This window comes from Cyprinodon variegatus, unplaced genomic scaffold, assembly GCF_000732505.1.
Source record: "Cyprinodon variegatus isolate N-32 unplaced genomic scaffold, C_variegatus-1.0 Scaffold54, whole genome shotgun sequence".
Taxonomy (NCBI): domain Eukaryota; kingdom Metazoa; phylum Chordata; class Actinopteri; order Cyprinodontiformes; family Cyprinodontidae; genus Cyprinodon; species Cyprinodon variegatus.
Window position 1 is genome coordinate 327,116 of NW_015150507.1, and position 19,715 is coordinate 346,830.

The 19,715-nt window shown below is 38.7% G+C and overlaps 1 protein-coding gene across 4 annotated transcripts in view; it reads left to right on the forward strand.

The window, feature by feature from the left end:
* Nucleotides 1-16,840, forward strand: part of LOC107082456 (epsin-3-like) — a 20,667-nt gene extending 3,827 nt beyond the window's left edge. Inside the window, exons 2-12 of one of the 4 annotated variants that reach the window (XM_015371143.1) lie at nt 2,417-2,625; nt 3,383-3,541; nt 3,631-3,714; nt 6,674-6,983; nt 7,307-7,425; nt 9,218-9,304; nt 11,339-11,495; nt 11,584-11,754; nt 13,703-13,798; nt 15,432-15,725; nt 15,800-16,840. In XM_015371143.1, coding sequence (XP_015226629.1) covers nt 2,557-2,625; nt 3,383-3,541; nt 3,631-3,714; nt 6,674-6,983; nt 7,307-7,425; nt 9,218-9,304; nt 11,339-11,495; nt 11,584-11,754; nt 13,703-13,798; nt 15,432-15,725; nt 15,800-16,092 — 1,839 coding nt within the window. In that variant the 5' untranslated portion in view covers nt 2,417-2,556 and the 3' untranslated portion in view covers nt 16,093-16,840. The remainder of the gene's footprint in view (nt 1-2,416; nt 2,626-3,382; nt 3,542-3,630; nt 3,715-6,673; nt 6,984-7,306; nt 7,426-9,217; nt 9,305-11,338; nt 11,496-11,583; nt 11,755-13,702; nt 13,799-15,431; nt 15,726-15,799) is intronic. The other 3 variants (XM_015371144.1, XM_015371145.1, XM_015371146.1) reach the window with 3 other exon arrangements.
* The last annotated feature ends 2,875 nt before the right edge of the window (nt 16,841-19,715 follow it).

A 19,715-nucleotide genomic window follows, 5' to 3' on the forward strand; every position in this document is an offset into this window, starting at 1 on the left:
CATCCATCCATCCATCCATCCATCCATCCATCCATCCATCCATCCATTTTTTTTTATATTGTGAATTGAATTTAAAAAAGAAAAACAAAAAAATGCCTGCAGATGATACTGTGTTAAAATTGCTTTTGATTAGATTTTTCTAGCATTCAGTCTTGGAGGTTTATCATCATCCCACATCTTGGCTTGGTGATATATGCCAACTTTGCCTTTTAAAAGCTTTCCAGGTCTCTTAGATTGTGAGTGTGTCTCTTGCCCACAGACTTCTTCAATTGACCCTACAGACATTTTTCTGTTTGGATCAAACCTAAACTTGGATTTTCCACACATTAAATCATTCTTGTATGACTTTATAGAGTACTTAATGATGGATGAGTCCATTTTTGAGTGCAATTTTATGTTAAGTGAAGAGTTAGAATTTAGTATTAATAGAGGACAAAGTTTTTTATGGATATTTCGAAGTGTTAAAGGTTCAATAAGTATAAAAGTCTTAGATAATATTACACTGCAAAGGGATTTTTGTCTTGAATCGAGGAGGTAAGTGAGACACTTTGCTAATGGAACAAGACAATTTATATTTAGAATTTTAAAGATAATTACATTGTCTTATTTGAAGAGTAAATATACTAATTTCACAGGAAAATCATCTCATTTACCTACTCAAATTAAAGGTAAATATGCTTATTTTAAGAATTTTTTATGTATTTCTTGATCATTTTGCAGTGGAGATGCTTGTATCTCATTTCTACTTTTAGTTCTTATTTTTGCTGCATTTCTTTTAATCTAGTTACATTTGTTGACCTTATAAAGGCCTCGGCTCAATAATATACAATTGATCTCTACTCACTGATTTATCTTATCAAAACCTTCCTCATTTCAGTCAAAGGGAGGTGAAAGCTTATAGAAAGAAAATACATTGATCTTCATGTGTTGAAATGGTAAAATTAAAATGATAATATGGAATTTGGAGTTATTTGTGAACCTTTCTGTAGTTTAGAGGTTAGCAGATGGTATATTATGACAGCTTTAGTTTTAACACTGAGAAAGTTATGGCAAAAGGAAGCAGTGCAACTTATGCTCTATAACCTATAAAGGCTTTACTTTTTTACTCTGTGCAGATTTTCATCCAGGGAAAAAAACAAAGACAGCAACAGAGAAAAAGCTGCTCTTTGGGTCAAGTCTTAACTCGGTTGACCTACATCTCAAAGATTAGAGACAAAGCTTAAGGGACAGATATCACTTATTATGAACAGGGTGAAATGTTTGATAAAGAATTAAAGGACAATCGTAAAAGGAGATAAAAGAATAAAAGATGAAAACTCTTGCAAAAGAATTAATATTATAATAAAAATAAATCAGTTTTTTTCCAAGTCAAATAAGATTAAAATTATTAAGGTCATATTAAATCAGCCTGGGTTTACTGGGTTAATAGAACTCACTGTAATCAGAGGGAGAGCGACAGTATTGCAGCCGCCTGGAATCATCAATCCCCCTGAGTTTCTTCTCAAATAGGAATTTAGAAAATGTATCTGGGTTGGTTGTGTGTGGGTGTGGATCAGTGTGCCTACCTATTTGTTACTTTGTGAGGACAGTGTAAGGCCAATTTCCAGGAATATATCTCATAGTGGGGACTTCTCATGGAGGGGATCAGCAACTGGTCCTCATAAAGAAAGTTTTCTTCTTGGAATAGAGGTTAGGTTTTGGACTAAGGTGTGAACTGAGTTGAGGTTAAGATTTATTGGTATGACTCTAACTTTCTGCTTCTGAATGAAAAGAAGATAGAAGTTATTGTCTTAGTACCAGTCTGACAGTGTTGTCCCTGTACAGTACCCTGAGATGATGTGTTCCGAATCGGAGCTATATAATTAGTCTGAATTTAATTTAAATTAAATTGGTAGTGGAATAAAAGTCAATGCAAGGTTTCTCACAAGGTCAGCAGGACATACTGGTTAGTGTGCGTGTGTGTTTTCTAAAAGTTTTTATAGCTTCAGGCCCATTTCCCCAACATAGATTATGTTATGAAGACCTACTGATCCTTATGGGGCCAAGACCTTGGTCTCATAGTGTCCGTTGTTTTTTAACATTAAATTCAAGAAACTTTGTCAGACAAGTTAGAGACAGAAACTGTGAGCCACTTCTATGTGAAGTATCTAGTTGTAACAGACAGTGTTTTTGAGGCTTAGGACATGCTTGCTGACTTTACATACAGCAGGCTGTAAACTTAAGCTAAACAAAAGCATACATGTTTCTGCAGAGCAGAGGGAGAATGTTAATGTTTGTGGTGATCTTAAGGATATTGTGGGAAAATTACCACGTAGACATAACCAGTGCAGAAGAAGCAATGTTTTAAGTTATTTCAACAGTCTGTTCAGAGTAACATATTGTATAATTACTTTTCATGTTTGCCTTTTTCTTACAGGGGTGTCCTGGGACTTCTGGTAGAGAAGAGGAGCCCTCCCTCTCTCCACCTTCACTCTGCTGATCCCCCTACTCCTCTTTTAACCCATGTAGCGTTTGCTTTCACTTTTTCTCCCCTAACATCTTACTCCACATTTCACCATGACAACATCTGCCTTGCGACGACAGGTGAAGAATATTGTGCACAACTATTCAGAAGCAGAAATAAAGGTATCTCTGAATAAAAATGTATCTTATTTCCTATGCGAATACCCGTTGTGCTTTAAATTAAGTATCTACCCCAGAACAGATGTTTTATTCTTTATATTTTTGGCCACACTTTTCCATTGTCTGTGGAGCAACTTCCCTTAACTGTTTCCTGTGACATTGTTTCAGTTTATTCCTACTGAAAGGACTCTGAGCATTAACCCCCTGCTTAAGATTGCATCACTTCATCTCTGTCTGGTTTAGGTAAAGTCTTTAAATAGGCCAATCCTTCACTATCAGCTTGTTTTTTGGACCATTAAGAGGAGGAATTGCTGGTGTTGTTTGGATTTTCATTCTCCTCCTTAACTGGTAGTCAGACATTTCATTATTTATTTTCAGTATCACGTTTAACTACAGGTATGATTTTTCCAAATGCTGTGGGTCCCATTACATTTTAGTTTTACATCAAATTTAATGGGACAAACTTCTCACAAAATCAAAATACTTTTATTTCCTAAACCCACATAATTGAATTTTTTTTTCTTAGCACTTTGAATGATTATTTAGTAAAAGTGAATGAAAGCAAAACTTGTTAAAATTTTTGTTTTGGCAAGTATTTTCTTTAAAGTATATAAATCAAAATACATTAAATACAAAAATACATGTTGTCCTTTACTTGATTAAATTTAGACACCAGGATTCTCTCTTGATGCCAGCGCTAGGAAGAACAGGGGATACTGCATACCTGATGAACGGACATTGTGTTCTTGTCAATGTGAAGGTACGGGAGGCCACTTCCAACGATCCATGGGGCCCATCATCGTCTCTCATGTCAGAGATTGCTGACCTGACCTTCAACGTTGTGGCATTTGCTGAAGTCATGGGAATGGTGTGGAAACGGCTCAATGACAGTGGCAAGAACTGGAGACACGTCTACAAGGTTTGCCACTCTATGTTCTCGAAGAGAAAAAACTCTGTTTGGCATATATCACTTTGTATTTTCTTAGAGAAAGCCTTTTTTGCATCTAGGCCCTGACTCTGCTGGATTACTTACTGAAGACAGGATCAGAGAGGGTAGCTCAACAGTGCCGAGAAAATGCATTCACCATTCAGGTACCTGATTACGCTGCAGTGCAGCTGTTTGCTGTTATTTTGTATATTATTTTTATTATTGAATCTGTGAACCAATCTTGCTCCAGTGAACGCATGTACCAACTTATAAAAATATTTAAAGATTCAAACCCTTTGATCATTTTCAGTTATTTTAACATTGAACTTTAAATTACTTTACAGAGATGCAATTATCCAGTTCTGTCGAATTAACACCCAAATGATTCAAAAATACAACAAAACACTAATTTGTGGTTGCAGTATGACAAAGTGTGAAATTTAAGGGAACTGATTATTTGTAGGGCCTTGTAATTATTAAAATGTTCTTGTTGCTCTTAACTTGTTAAAGATGAGAGTACGGTAGTACTTCTTTTCTTAAATGAAGAGAAACAGATTGTAACCTATGTCTGGATGACTGATGAACATCATGTGTCATGTTGGGATTCAGGTTTCTAACCCACATGCAGAACACCCAGGAGTCAGAGTAAAAGTTTAACAATTTATTAAAGGTTTGCACAAGGTTGTTTAACAGATTCTGGAATCAATGATAAACACAAGGTTAGTTGACAGGTGCTGGAATCAAATCCGGGACTGGTCACACAAGGGCTCTCTGCAGAGAGGGACAGTTAGGTTAGCCAGGCAGCTAATGATCATATAGCTGAGAGAATGTGCAGATCTGTACCTGTTCAGAGATTCAGGCTGAGCAGCAGAGGGAGGGAACCAGGAGGGTCTAGAGACTGACTGATGGCAGAGGGCTTAGCAGCGACAGAACTTAGCTTCAGGCTTCTGAGTGTTCAGAGCTTCTTCAAGTTGCTTCTTGGAGGATGGTAGGCAGATCCAGACAGTTTGATCTTCAGGTTTGTTACTGAGAGCAGGCAGGCAGGTTTCAGTTGAGTTGCTCCTCCAGAGCTCCAGGTCTCAGTCAGATTCTTCCTAAGAGGCAGAGAGGACGGAAAACTGGTTAGGTTCAAGTCAGGCTTTCAGGGAGTCAGAGAATCAGGCAGGGTGGTTGGCTCAGGCTTGCTAACCGTAACTGGCTTAACACTCTGGCACTGAAGTGTAGTTCTGCCGCTGCTTATATGCTGGTCTCCCTGATGAGCAAATCAGCCATAGGTGTGGTAGTCAGCTCCAGGAGACCTAGGGCGCCCTCTGCTGGAGAAAGGTGGACAGATCTCCAGATCCCAACATCATGTCTCAGAAATAAACTAATTTAATTAGCATCTGTCCATCAAGGATAAATATTTCTGTTTTTCTAATGTGGATTTTTTTTTGTTACTGATTAAAGGAACAATAACACCTCATTTATAGATGGTCCTGATTTCCAGAGTCAGTTTGAATTTTGACAACTTCAAATGCAAAACTGAAATATATATATAAAGATATATAATTAGACTTTTAAACTTGTTCACTAACCTGGGAAGCCAGATTGATAATGTGTAACACTCAATAGTTTTACATATTATTAACCCTAGATTGCTCCCACTGAATCTGTTCAGGGTACGGATGGACGTTCATCAGAACCTTTTGAGCTGATTGAGGGAAGAGACAACTTCCCTCATTGGTAGATGTTGTCTTCCCTTGGTAGACAACATCTACCAATCTCAGTAACAAATGCGATCGCAGAAGACATCATGAGAAACCACAACAGCACACTCCTTTATGTTCTTGCTGTTCCTCTTACAGCGTTGAAATTGTGAATTCTGACCAAACAGATGTGATAGAAGTAGCACTATTTTTCAAAATGAAAAATAGTGCTGATCTTGGCAGCTCTTGATTTCATCACAGCTTTATGTCTCAAAATAATGTAATATGATTGGCTGACCTGTTTGGGTCAGTCTTGAGCAGTTTAAGCTGGAGTAATACGAGGTTGATACCTTGTTTGTGAACTCGCAAATTCCGCGAGAGTTCAGCTTGCAGGCTAGGTTACTATTTACATCCATTCATCCATTTTCTACCACTTATTCATGAGGGTATCAGGGGCCTGTACCTATTTCCTGCAGTCTTTTGGGAAAAAGGAGGGGTATGGACTTAATAGTTTCCTGTCTAACACAGGGCAACACAGTAACTGGACCATGCACACACCCTCTAACACCTAATTAGAGTCACTAGTCAAACAGTCAAACATGTTTTTGGACTGTGGGAGGAAGCCAGAAATCCAGCAGAGAGGCAACTGTGCTACAAACTGTGCTTCAAACTGTGCTGCCCTGCAGCCCAGCTTGTTCACAATTTACCCAAATTTGTTTAATTAAAATGCTAAAAATAAAAACAATGACAGTTACATGTGTGAAGTATTACCTTAAACAATGAGGTTATTCGTATTAGACTAACTCTTGATAAAAGAAAGGACTAATCTGTGCACCACCTGTAGTGAATTGCTACAGCTTGTATTACTAGCAATTTTTTCACAAACTTTTTCCTGCATATCTGAGACTGCACAATATATACTGTAGCAAATGTGTAATCATTTCAATATCAGTATATAAAACCTGCTAAGAGAACTACTTTTATTTTGAGAAATTAGCTCCTTATCACTATCAAGCAATTTATTAAAGACGCTTCTTAGCTTGTTTATTTTGAAATCACAATTAATTCTCCGACTGTGACAATTTAGATTTACCGTATGTATATTTTTTCGAAATTATGCAGTTATTGCTATTATCAATATCACATATTGCATTTTTTTTTCAATAATTGTCTGTTATACACACAAGAAAAAATGACTACTATGTATATTTTTATTGAAATCCTCCATATATTCCAAGGATTTTAAAAAGGTTCTTCTAAATGAACTGTCCTATAATTGTGTTACAAGAATTCAGGCTTGTGCTGCTTCTGTTTTAAAGATGTGACTGAAAGCTTGATGGTTAAAAAGTCCATCTGTTGTCCTACATTCCCCAAATCTAAAATTAAAGAGTGTGTCAAGTGTAACTGTTAGGAAAAATGCGTTTTGTGTCTTGTTCAGACCCTGCGGGACTTCCAGTATATGGATCGTGATGGCAGAGACCAGGGAGCAAACGTTAGGGAAAAAGCGCGGCAGCTGGTGTGTCTGTTGCGGGACGAGGACCGACTGCGTCAGGAGAGGAGTCAGGCCCTGAAGACCAAGGAGAGAATGGCTGGAGGAGGCACCGGAGGGGGCAGCGGAAGCGGCAGTGGCGTTTATGGAGGCATTCCTCCAGCATATCACCCTGGCAGACGTACAAGTCAGCCCAGCATGGCTGTGCTGTACGGAGAGGAGTTTAGCCGCTCCAGGGGCTCACCGTGCTCGTTCAACTGTGAGTCTGAATCTAGAATTATATGGAGCAGGTAACATGTTTTAGTACAAAGTTTTACCTGAAGCTACTTTTCTCATTAAAGATCTTCCCTTTTCCCTTTGTTTCCAAGTAGTAATAATTTTCCAAGTTTTGTGCAAGTCTCCTTCATTGCCTCGTTAACAAACATGTATGGAGCTTTTTCTTCCTTTAACCTTCCTTCCTTCTGTAATCAGTGTCGGTGTCTGAACATATGCAAATGAGCTCCTCACCTCCTGGGCTCTCTGCCATTGTGAATCTGTTCGCCCACCCTCACTCAGCCTGAACATTTTGTGTTCCCTCTGCAGCCTCAGCCTCGTCCCCCCACGCCGCCTCAGACCTGGAACAGGCCCGGCCTCAGACCAGCGGGGAGGAGGAACTGCAGCTCCAGCTGGCTTTAGCAATGAGCAGAGAGGAAAGTCAGAAGGTAAGATAATGAAAGACACATACAGAGAGGCAAAATATGTTATATATGCGGCCTGTTTTTCACATCAGCTTGGTAAAGAGAGATAACTGGGTCCTAGTGGAGCCTGGTTTCTAACAGTTTCAGTTGAAGAAAACCAAAACCACTTCGTCACATTATCTCCATTTTGTTCATCAGTTGACCCCAGTCTTTTTTAATGGAACCTTTACCTGAACCATTATACGAGCATTAAACTAAGAAAACAAAAACAACACACATGAAGAATTTAAAAGAGACCAGCAGCTCTGTGTCCTTACTCTCCCCTCTTCAAATTTGACCATATTTATTTTTGTTTAAATGCCAACAGCTCTGTTATCAGAGCTTTTAAATCAGCTTTGATATAATGGACGCCCCCATTCACTAAAAGGTATACTATGCAACCGGTGTTGATTTTCCAGCGAGGCTCCCCCCAGAGGGCGAAAGTAAAAGTGCACTGTCGTAAATATGCACAGCTGTTCTCCTGGTTTCTCCGTCAAGCCAGGCGCGGTTGTTTTGAGCTTAGCAGACAGGCGAACGCAACGAATGACTAACACAGTGAAAGTATGAACATGCACACAGAGAGAGAGAAACCATTCCAATGTTACTTACAATCGCATCAGCAGAAACGCGAGGTCCGCGTCAGCCTTGCAGCCTTCTTTTTATATTAGCTCTCGCCATTCGGAAAAAGCTAGCCCGATGTTCACCCGTTCGCCCGACTCCTCTCTCTGTCCAGAGCCCTTTTCCTCTTTCTTGCCTGCTCCGACATGGGCTTTCGCTGTTTTCACGCTGGTTCCGCCATGATAACTGCACAAAGATCGCCAATGTGCTAGCAACGAGCATGCTTTTAACTGGGGGAGTGTAGCAGTTCTCGCCGTAAAGCAAGACCGACTCTCGCGAGACTTCTGAGCCTGTGGGTGCGGGCCGAGGGCTCCTGCAATTGCAAGTGCGGTATTTCCCCCACAGACCACCAGGGCGGCCGAGAATACCTTTGTTCAACCTGAAATGACTCATTTAATCATCCAAAACGTTATGGAACACATTAATTAACTGAAAAATGTTGCATAGTGTGCCTTTAATATAAACTACAGTTTTTAATCAAATGTACTACTGATATTAAAGATGTTCTATTTGAATGGGTTTTTAACCCACCTTTTAAATTTTTACCATAAAAACTTCATTTATAGTTCATAAGGTGCATAGAAAGGAGGAAAAAAAGGTATTTGTGAGCAGATGAGCAGTAGTAGCATAACGTTTGTGTGGGTTTTGGTTAAGGGTTTTCAACATCTGCCCTTCCTTACACTGTTACCATAGAGATGGATGAAAAAAAACACAACTGTGGATTGCCTAAAGCTTTAATAAAAAAAGAGCCAGAGGTACAAAGAGATACAAACCTGTCACCTCGCTGCTCAATAAAAAACTTTAATTAACCTTCTACTCTGTGTTGTTTCATGCATATTGAGGATAGATGGCTTATATGACAATCCCTTGTAGCTTTTGGGCTTTTTATTTTTCTTCACTTTTTTTTCCCGTCCATCTCTTCTGTCATGTGGAATGATTCCCTCTTTTTTATGGTGTACCCAAAACAACATTTTTCGTCTTCAAAATATGAACTCTTGGGTGTTTTTACCACTACTCTGCTCTAATCATCTTTTTGTACATAAGCTTTAACATCCCTGTTTGGTTTAACCCTGCCGGATCAGGCCAAAATATTATTGTGCTTACGGGGGTGTGCTCAAGGGTTTGTTACATTCATGATGTCACTATGCCGCCAATGCAGGAGCAGCGCTGTCGCCAAGGAGACGACTCCGTGTTACAGAAGGCCCTGGATGAGAGTCGAAGAGAGAGCCAGTCAGGGACGCATGAGGTTAGTTTGAAAATGTGTGTGTATGAGCAGGATAGCTTGTGTTTGGTTTAAGGCAGATTTGCATAGATTGGTGGGTGGGCTTTTTTGTGGGTGGCAGCTGGCAGGGATTTTAGAATGAGGCCAAGCTTTTAGGTTGGATTTGGAGATAAGGAGGATAAATTAAACAAATAATAACAGTAGTAACAAAAAATGTGAAGGGGGCTTTCAGAGAGGGCTCGGAAAGGGGTAAAGGGGTTTTATTTTACTGTCATATTTAACCTTAATGCTCCATCACATTACCCTGACAGTCCTGATCTCATTGTACATCTGTCAAAAAGCCAATCAGACTCACTGACTGTGTTATATAAATGTAACAGAGGCGTGTAATTGGCTACACCATGTTCGTATTACTCTTATCTCAGAGAGACAGGAGCTTTCAGTCGCGTCAGTAAAACAGAATAAAAAGTGGGTGTAAATGGTAGCCAGCTGACACATTATACAGCATGTTCATGTTATCAGGTACACAAATACCACAGCCCATCATATCAGGGAGGATAAAAACACTTTCCCTTCATTGTGTAAATATTGATTTCTCTAATGCAGTTCTCATCAAAGGTTTACATGACCTCATTATAACAATGAAGGTCACATTCATTTTCAGCTTTTCATGATTTATTTTAGGCTGATTTTGCACAACGCTTGTTTACAGATTCCTTAAAACACCAGTGCATGTTTGAAATTATTTACTTTAGGTGTGCTTCAGTACGCACCAAGTCAAAATTTTAAATTCATGCCTAATACACACATATAAAGACATGAGCTATCGGACCACATTTTGTGGCCCTAATGTTCCTCCCTGTTGTCCTAAATAGAGGAACATTCTTTTTTTTCCCAGTCACCAGCCTTATTACCAGGATTCACCTGAAGTTAAACTTGCAACAATCAGGCATAGCAGTGCTACCAGTAGCAGATTGGCATCTGTTTCTGGTCATAATAGATGCCACTTGTTAGTTGGAGGAACATACTAGGTGCCTTGTGTAGATTAACTGTTTGTCTTAAAGACCAATGTTTTAGAAGCAGGAAATAAATGGCCGTTCACTAGAACTTAATTTAGTTTGTTTAGTTTAAAAATAAAACACCGCAAAAAGAACTCTGAATTTTCAGGAAAAAGTTGACCTGACTACTGGTACCCAAGACCCCTCTCCCAACCTGGGCCCAAAGTAGTCAGGTCAACTTTCCCCCACTACCATGCCCATACAATTAGGCAGCTGCAAGTTTCAGTCAAGCTTGACTGCGTTAAGCTTGGATCAGAGGCTTCTTTCTTTGTTGATGCCATCCCAAAAGCCACAGTTCCTGTTCAGGTGGGAATAAATACAACTGTATTTGGGCTTTCTATATTGTTTTGTTTAACTTCAGCACAATTTCTTAAGACACAGTAGCAACTTATCTTGTATTGCTCCTGCTGTTCCACTTTCAAAGATGAAATTGTATATTCTGATGAAACAGATGTGGTAACAGTCGCTCTCTGTGTCCTCCTGTAGTGCTGTGTTAATTTAGTTTCGGTGGTCGGCTCTGCAGCTCTTTTATTTAGTCACAACTGTATGTGCCTATTTAAACCATAATACTGAAGTGCAGTGTAATTGGTCAACCAATATTGGGTCGGTCTGGAATGGATGAACTGGGAGCAGAATAAAATGGATTCTCATGTGTTCGCTAATGCACAAATATAACAACAATTTAGCTTGCAGGCAAGGTTACTTTTCACCTGCAGTAGCTAGTGTGGCTTGCATTGTTATATAGGCATTAGAAAATAGGTGTCTGGGTAACTGTGAAATGTTTCAGTGGTGCAAATGGTGTGACATTTTGGATTGTGTGATTTTAAATGTCCAAAAAGTTGTACATATGATTTGTGATGTGTTTATGATGTGCATATATGTGTTTTTTGTGTTTCTAAATATCAGTGGCTATGGTTAGGTTTCTTATGTGTTTAATAAACTATAGACTTGAATTTAATGAGAAAATCTTTTTTCATTAGTCTCTATGTTTGCCCTGTAGTCTGCCATGTTGGATCTGGTGGACATATTTGGATCCTCATCTGAGCCACAGCCTTGCCCAAGTGACCCTTGGACGTCAGCTCAGCCGTCCTGTAACATTACCTCTAATCCCTGGGACTCTGTAGGTGGGTGCGTCATTACAGGCACACACAGTGGAGGTCAGAATGAAACCCAAGAAGTCAGCAGACAAAACAATGGCTGATTTCTAGTCTAATTCCTGTTTTCCTTTCCTGTCTGTTTTCACAGCAGTTCAGTCAAGCACTCCTGTGATTAATAGCCCCTGGGTAGCCCCGTCCTCATGCTCCAACAACTCTAATCCTTGGGCTCCATGTACCAACTCACACTCAGACCCTTGGGAAGTAGCACCTGCAGCTTCCAGCCCTCACAACAATGCTTGGAACAGCCCAACAGATGGTGGTACTTACCCTTTATCGAACATCAGAGAGACTCAGGAGAATGCACATTCAGTTACACAAATATCTATGCGTGTTGAACTTTTTACCTCAACCTTTTGCATATTTTAATAAATGTTTATAGATATATATGTTATGTTACAGAGCAATACAGAGTAGTGCATAACTTTACAGTAAAATAAATATATATGTTTATTTTTGACTAATAAAAAATCTTTAAATGTAGTATCCAGCTAGATTTAGCTGACTGGCCCATTCTAACTAAAGAATGTGTTGAAAATCACTCTGTTGAAGGTTTGGCAGTTTTTATTGGGGTTGTTGCTCTGCTGGAAGATGGAAAATCACAACTCCAATACTTTTATTTTTTAGTGCATTTGTTTTGCACCAGGCTTGAATTCCAGATGCATTCACAGAATTTCTATGTTCCCCACCAGCAATGCTTGAGTTCTCACTGGGAAGTCTAATATTCCCCATTGTCCAAAAGTGCATCAGGGTCTAATTTATAAAACTTGCATATGTACAAAAGGTGGCCTGGGAATTGCATGCACTAACTTCCATGGTTGGGATTAATAAAAAAACATATTTGTTATGAATATGTGCAGTCCCTCATACAAACTCTGACCCATCCACACTGGTACGTATATTTAGCTATGCTGGAGAATTTAGAAATGGTAGAATTTGGAGGGAAAACATTTCAGGGATTACAATGTTTCCTGGCAAAGAGGGATGGCCTGTTATCAGCTGATCAGACTCCCTAGAGCGCTGCTCCGGGACCTGAGGGGTCCACGTCATCCCTGTTCATCACAGAGGTTGAAATGTAGAGGACACTCTGTAGATCTGCAGTATGGAAAAAAGGAAAGGATAGTTTGATGCACGGTTCTAAAGCAACACAAATAAATATAACTAAGCAATCTGTGGTACATGCAGTAGTTAATATATTCATATGTATAAATAGTTTACATGTTTAATATAAGCGAAAATGAATGAGATTTTATGCTGCAGTCAATTTATTAAAGAAAATAATCAACAAGAGACTTGGAAAACTTTAGAAAAAATAAGCCGTGGCCTAATAATGAACATTCTTGCTGATATTAAACCTATTTTATTTTATTTTTTTAATTAATTACAGTTGTTCTTGTTGGTTCTTTGTAGCACAAATTGCTGCTAAAGAAAAAAACACCAGTTCGCAGATTCTCTGCCTAGAGTAATTTTTAGGAAAAAATACTTTAAATGTATCTATAGAGCTTAGATCTCACAGTCAGTTATAAGCTCAAAGCTGTCTGGATGTCCCTGTACATACAGTATGGTCAGTCCACGTCAGACTCTGAAGGTGTTATCAATATTGATCAGATGGCTCATTTAAATACACAATGATAATCATATGGCACTTTGAATGGACCATAAACGCTTTTTTGGGCTCAGGGAGAGGGCCAACCAGGAAGTGGAGCCTTGGAGCCGCTAACTTTAGGGGCACAGCTGTGATCTATAGAGGAAAATGAATTGGTTCTGTGCTTGGACATTGTTTTATGATTCAGGATTTTTTTTTTTTTTTTTTTTTTTTTTTTTTGCTCTTCTTCATTTTCAGGTGTTTGCAGTATTTTTTTTTTTTTTGTATGGATTCCACACATGATTTATAAATGATACCCCACATACCTACAGTGAACCTGAGATAGGTGTCTATTCTTAGAAGACATTAGTAAAGCTGCCCGATTCACATAGACATTCAACTGGAAACATATGCATTCTATTTAGAGAAAGATTTCTATGTTCTTATGAAGGCTTATGAGAATGTGTTCTATGATCTTATGAAGGCTTTTTTGTCATGCTAGATTGCATTTTTGGATATGGGTTTTAAAAGTAAGATTAATTAAAAACCAGGCCATACTTTTCTTATCTTGTTGTACTGTTTAAGAAAAAGCATTAAAATTCAAAGTTTTCATTTTACCACACAGACCATGATGGGACCGATCCGTTCACGCTACAGGAAGAGGATGATCCTCATCAAGAGGGTCCCAGAGCTACCTCCCCTTTGCCAGCCAGTCCCACAGGTGGGGAAACAGAAGATCATAGAGACTCTGCCTATTGCCAAATAAACACATTAGGCCTATTCAGCAATTACTCCTCAAAAGTAGTGGGTAGCACTGCTGCCTTGCAGCAAGAAGGTTGTGGGTTCAATTCCCGACCTGGGGTCTTTCTGCATGGAGTTTGCATGTTCTCCCTGAGCATGCGTGGGTTCTCTCTGGGTACTCTGGCTTCCTCCCACAGTCCAAAACCATGACTGTTAGGTTAATTGGCTGTTAATTCTCCTTAGGTGTGAGTGTGTGTGAATGGTTGTTTGCCCATAAACAGCTGGAGATAGGCAAGAGCAGCCCTTCGTGACCCCACTTGGGATAAAGCGTGTCAGAAAATGCATGGATGGATGGATGGATGGATGGCAAATACATCTAAAGGGGTTTTTGCTATTATTGCTTACACTCATGCTTCACATTGGAAGATGTACTGCATGGAGTGGATACACACAGAAATATGAGGGAAGAAAAGAGTGTTGTTTTAGCATGCACTATGGCGTGAAAACACAGCTGTTAACAATTTTTTTTTTTATTTTGTCACAGAAATCTTTTGCTATATCATGATTTGATTTGCTTTAGCAAAAAAGACAACCCTAAGCCGTTTTCAAATTATAAATAAATGTGGGCCTATTAAAGCTATCCAAAGCTAGATTAAACTTTGTTTTAATTTTGACATCTTTGGATGGTTTTTGTGTATGACTGGCCCATTTAATGTCTTTTGGGATGTTTCCACCAGAGAATAGATATCAATATTATGTCCAGGCACCTATCATTGTTATTATCAGTGAATGAAATCAAAATATACAGTGGGGCCAAAAAGTATTTAGTAAGCCACTGATTGTGCAAGTTTTCCTACTTAGAATAATTAGAGAGGTCTGTAATATTCATCATAGGTGCACTTCAACTATGAGAGACAAAATGAGAAAAAAAAATGCAGGAAATCACACTGTAGGATTTTTAAAGAATTTATTTGTAAATTATAGGGGGGAAATAAGTATTTGGTCACTCAGAAAGGTTTCTGGCTCTCACAGACCTGAAACTTCTTCTTTAAGAAGCTCATCTGTCCTCCACTCGTTACCTGTATTACCTGTTTGAACACGTTATTTGTATAAAAGATACCTGTCCACAGCCGCACACTCCAAACTCAACCATGGCCAAGACCAAAGAGCTATCGAAGACACCAGGAAGAAAATTGTAGATCTGCACCATAATTTACATTTTTTTTTAAATCCTACAATATTATTTTTTTATTTATTCTCATTTCATCTCCCATAGCTGAAATGTGACAATTACAGACCTTTCTAATTATTCTAAGTAGGAGAACTTGCACAATCAGTGGCTGACTAAATACTTTTTGGCCCTACTGTATGTGACCTTGCGTGAAAAAGGCCAATGTACTTTTTGTTGGTATTTGGTAACTATAACAAAATACATTAAAGTTTGTCGATATTACAGGAAAATCTGAACCTGATATCGGAACTATCTCAAAACCTTTATGTAAAAATTTTTGGTGTTATGGGCTCTCTTGGGGTTTGTTTTTATTTCTCATCTTTGCACTTTGCAGTTTTAGTAAAGGTTATTTCTAAAACCTTGTTTTGTTCTCATTTTCCAGATGCAGAGTTGTTTGCTGAAAAAACAGAGTTTGAACTGTTTCCTGAGCAAGACTCCCGCTCAGATCCATTCAAACCAGATCCGTCATTAAAGCACCAGGTGAACGGTCGCATGTCGGCCAGTCCGGAGATGTTTGACCTCTCCTGCTTGGCGCCACCCCTCGCCGCCCCAGCTGCTCGTGTTTGCCAGACTCCAGAGACCTTCCTGGGACCCACAGGGGCCTCGCTGGTCAATTTGGACACTCTGATTCCCCCCAAGCCCCCTGCTAAGATGCAAAACAACCCCTTCCTCTCAGGTACTGTGCAGCTTCTTAGTTCTTAACTTATTCCTGCCTTATTCAGAGTATCCAACCAAATTTTGTCCTCTCAGGTCTGAGCGCACCATCTCCCACCAATCCTTTTCACTGCGACCAACCACGGCTCACCCTCAACCAAATGCGACCCTCCTCTACGTCGCCGCTGCCCCCCCACATGCTGTCTTACAGCCCGTCGTTGCCTCTTCCTCTGCTCCACCAGCCGCCTGTCCTGCCATCCTCCCTCACACAGCCTTCTTCTGGGATCTTGGACCTTCCCTCTAACCTCCCGCAGCCTCTGCTCCCTCTGTCTCCTCGACCGGCACCACATGCTCAGACACAAACGTATAGCCACAACCCTTTCCTCTGAGACTGATGCATCACAGCCTCTGCTGTGCATTGGGAAATGTACTCAAAAGGGAATGATATGTGTCAGCAACTGTAAAGGCTGCGTAAGAGTGTGAACTGATGTCATTAACTTAAAAGTTGATATAATAGATCCAGATGATGAAATTGTGTCTGTCTAAAGACACATCAGCTGCTATAAAACCTGAACTCACTCATTCATGCACTCCAGAGTGCCTCAGGATGCATAAACACACATGTTCACAATAACAAACTTAGAGTCAGTATCTGAAAAGTTTGTGAGCCCCTTTTTCTTATCCCTCTCTACATCTACTGTGACAGCTGCAAGCCCCCTCTGACAACACACACGTTTCCCTTCTTAAAGCGACACACTTTGATTGTCCCCCAAGCTTCACTGGGATCCTTACTGCTGTTCACCGACAAAAGCATGAATGCCTTTTATTCTCAAGGCTCCAACCTTTGACACTCTGAGAACTGGATATGATTTTCTCCCAAATGTTTTGAACAGTGTTAAGGTTTCTGCCCAAGACTGTATGATATAAGCACAGATCACATGTGGCAAATGCCATGCACCCTTTCCTTTGCATAGATTATGACTTGCAATGCCGTGAAAAGTATCTAACTTCATTGAAGATTTCATTCATGTTTGCTTATTTTTGCTGGCAATATTTCAGATTGAACCACTCTATATTATATATAATGACTCCCAAAACCAGTTCCTTGGCTGTATCAATTCAGCCAAAACCAGTTCCTTGGCTATATCAATTCAGTCAAAACCAGTTCCTTGGCTGTAGAATTGGTGTGATTGATGTCACACCAATTCTTAGAATTGTTTTTTAATTTAGCCTTATTTTATTTTTTTTTTACTTTTTATGATGACTTGTCAATTTATGGTCAATTAAACCGTATTTAAAGCTGAAATTTGACTATAACATGGATTTAGGGTCTTTTTGGCCAACATGCAGAAATCCCCAGAAGGACTCAAGTAAGCAATTAAAATTCTTATTGAAAAAATGAAAGGATTAAAACCAGCTTTTGAAATGCAGGATTGACCGGCAACTGAGAATAATTAGCAAAGGCGATTTCAGTATCTTGTACTTAATGAATGTAATAAACTGGCTTACCATGATGGAGTTACTGGTAGGCCTTTAAAAGGAAAAACAATCCCAATTCCAAAGGACAGAGTTTAAAAGTAGGCAGGCTTCAACTGAAGAAGCTCTAGAGCAGATTCTTGGTCCAAGGAGATCCACAAGTAAACAGCTTAGGGAAGGCAAACCATGGAACTTGACTCGGCCTCATAAATTATGTTGCATATCTGGTCTTCATATGTCTAGATCAGTGTACTGATTTCGTTGGGATCAGGGTTTTTTGTTTTCCCTGTTTTCTTGATAAATTCAATTAGACTCTGGTGTCTGCTTTGATATTACTATTGAAATTAAACCAAAATTAAGGGATTTACCACAGTTAATTTGAGGCTTTAAAACAGGTGCAGTCAGTTTTCATGTGAGGCTTGGTTGGTAGATAAAATCATCTAAAAACTGCTTTTTGAATTAGCTCTGATTATTTATGCCTGAAATTAGGAGTTGTTTAATTATCTTAAATATTCAAGAACACCAAAAATTCAAAGATCGATGAAATTTGTAAAGATTTAAATACTCAGTAAAATGTGCATTACCTTTATAATCTGCACTCCTATGAACATCTGGTTCTAAGTTTACTCAGTTTTATATTATTTTTGGCAAATAGACCCTTCACAATCTGGGATAATCCAGTTTTGAATTGATTTGCAACCTAAATGTGGACCTTCTTGGATCTCTAATTATATCAGTGCATGTTTCCCCTGATAACCCAAAATCCTACAACCACAATGGAGGAATTCTGGAATAATTGTCTTTCACTCCTTTAAGAGAACTAATCCTAAATTAATCAAATTGATAGAGTCTGACTACAGAAAAAAAAAATAATCCAGGGAGATTATTTACATTAATTTAGATATAAATGGATGATGAAAGAGCAGGTAAGAAGAGAAAATTTGAGAAATAAATTAAAAGAAGTGCAAACAGATGTAAAGCTCTTTGTTCACTTCTAGTTTGATGATAACAATCTGGAAAAATTCACATTAGACACTTCATCACTGCACTGAACCTGGACTTGAATGTGTAATGCCTACCTATAAACACAAAGTACATATGTATCTATTGAAAGTTATAATCTTGTATTATGAAATATCATATAAATAAACGGCTAGGGTTTGCATTCATGGTTTCTTCTGTTTTTATGGATTCAAGAGCCATTGTCTCTCCTTTTTCAGCCTTGAAAGCCCAACGAACGTAACATCAAACTACTTGTGTGCACAAGTAGTTTGATATTTATGTTTGCCATGTTTTATCATGTAGCAAACACAAACTTAAAATATTTAATTGGTGTATTTTAAGGAAAAAAGATAAACACTTTGGCTACTTTTCTTAACAGAAAAAAAAAATGTGGAAAAACATCTACTGTGCATTAGAATCTGCCCCATTTACTCTGGTACTCCTAAATAAAATCCAGTGCAACCAAACGGTGTTCACTCATTCTCTGATTTAAATATACTGTCCACCTGTATGAAATGTTATTTCACTATAAACACAGATTTTCTCTGAGTTCTTCAGAAATTTTTTTTAGCATTCATCCAAGATCCAGGTAACTGGGAATGATGGCAAGATCCACAGTGCAGGTAAAAGGATCAGATGATGGGGATATCTTTTAGCCTTGCACTCCAGAAGTCTGGCCATCATGAAAAGAGAAAAGACCTGAAAGTGGCTGGATCTTGGTTTCTTTGCATTTGAACTAATTTGCAAAAATAAATCTTTACCTTCCTCCTCTGGTACGCTTTTCAAGGACAAATCTGAAAAATTTACCTAGATATGCATACATCACTTGTAAAAAAATGTATGATTTTCTTTCTACCTCCATTTTGTTGATAACCATTTTGTGTTGACATCAAAAAAAATAATAATAATAATAACATTTAAACTTTCAGTAGTAAAAGCCAACTGCTGCTGAGTAAGAGCTTGGATGAGGATGATAAGCTGTACATCAATGTTAGAATAACAATTTGCAGTGTTGACATTACTGCCATAGAGAATAAAACAGTCCTGAGACAGACACCAACAAGCACATTTAGATACAGCAGATAAATGTGCCTGCGGTTATATGAGAAAAATCATTTTAAATGTTTTATAGACGCAACTCTTTAAAATAATATCTTTTTTCATCCAACCAATCAGTCGAATATGAATCAGTTTCTGATTTTAATTGAGGGAGCTTAATCTCCATTGCAATTTGTCAAATTAATTTGCTTAGGTTGCCTGCTCTCTGTAAACACTAGATGGCAGTATGTACTGTCTATTCTGGTTGTTGCTGCCCTCATCTTTTTAACCAGCATTTCCATACAAATAACCTGGAATAAAACCCTTAACAAAAAGGTATCTAGCTGTTGGGCATAGAGTAGGAACTTGTAATGCTTAAGGATTAGATCGAAAGGGGTCACATGGGCACAGACACTACATGAATGGACAAAAAACATATTTCTAACAAATAAAAGTTCACTATTCGTTTTCCCAGAAGGTCGATAGGTTAGTGGGT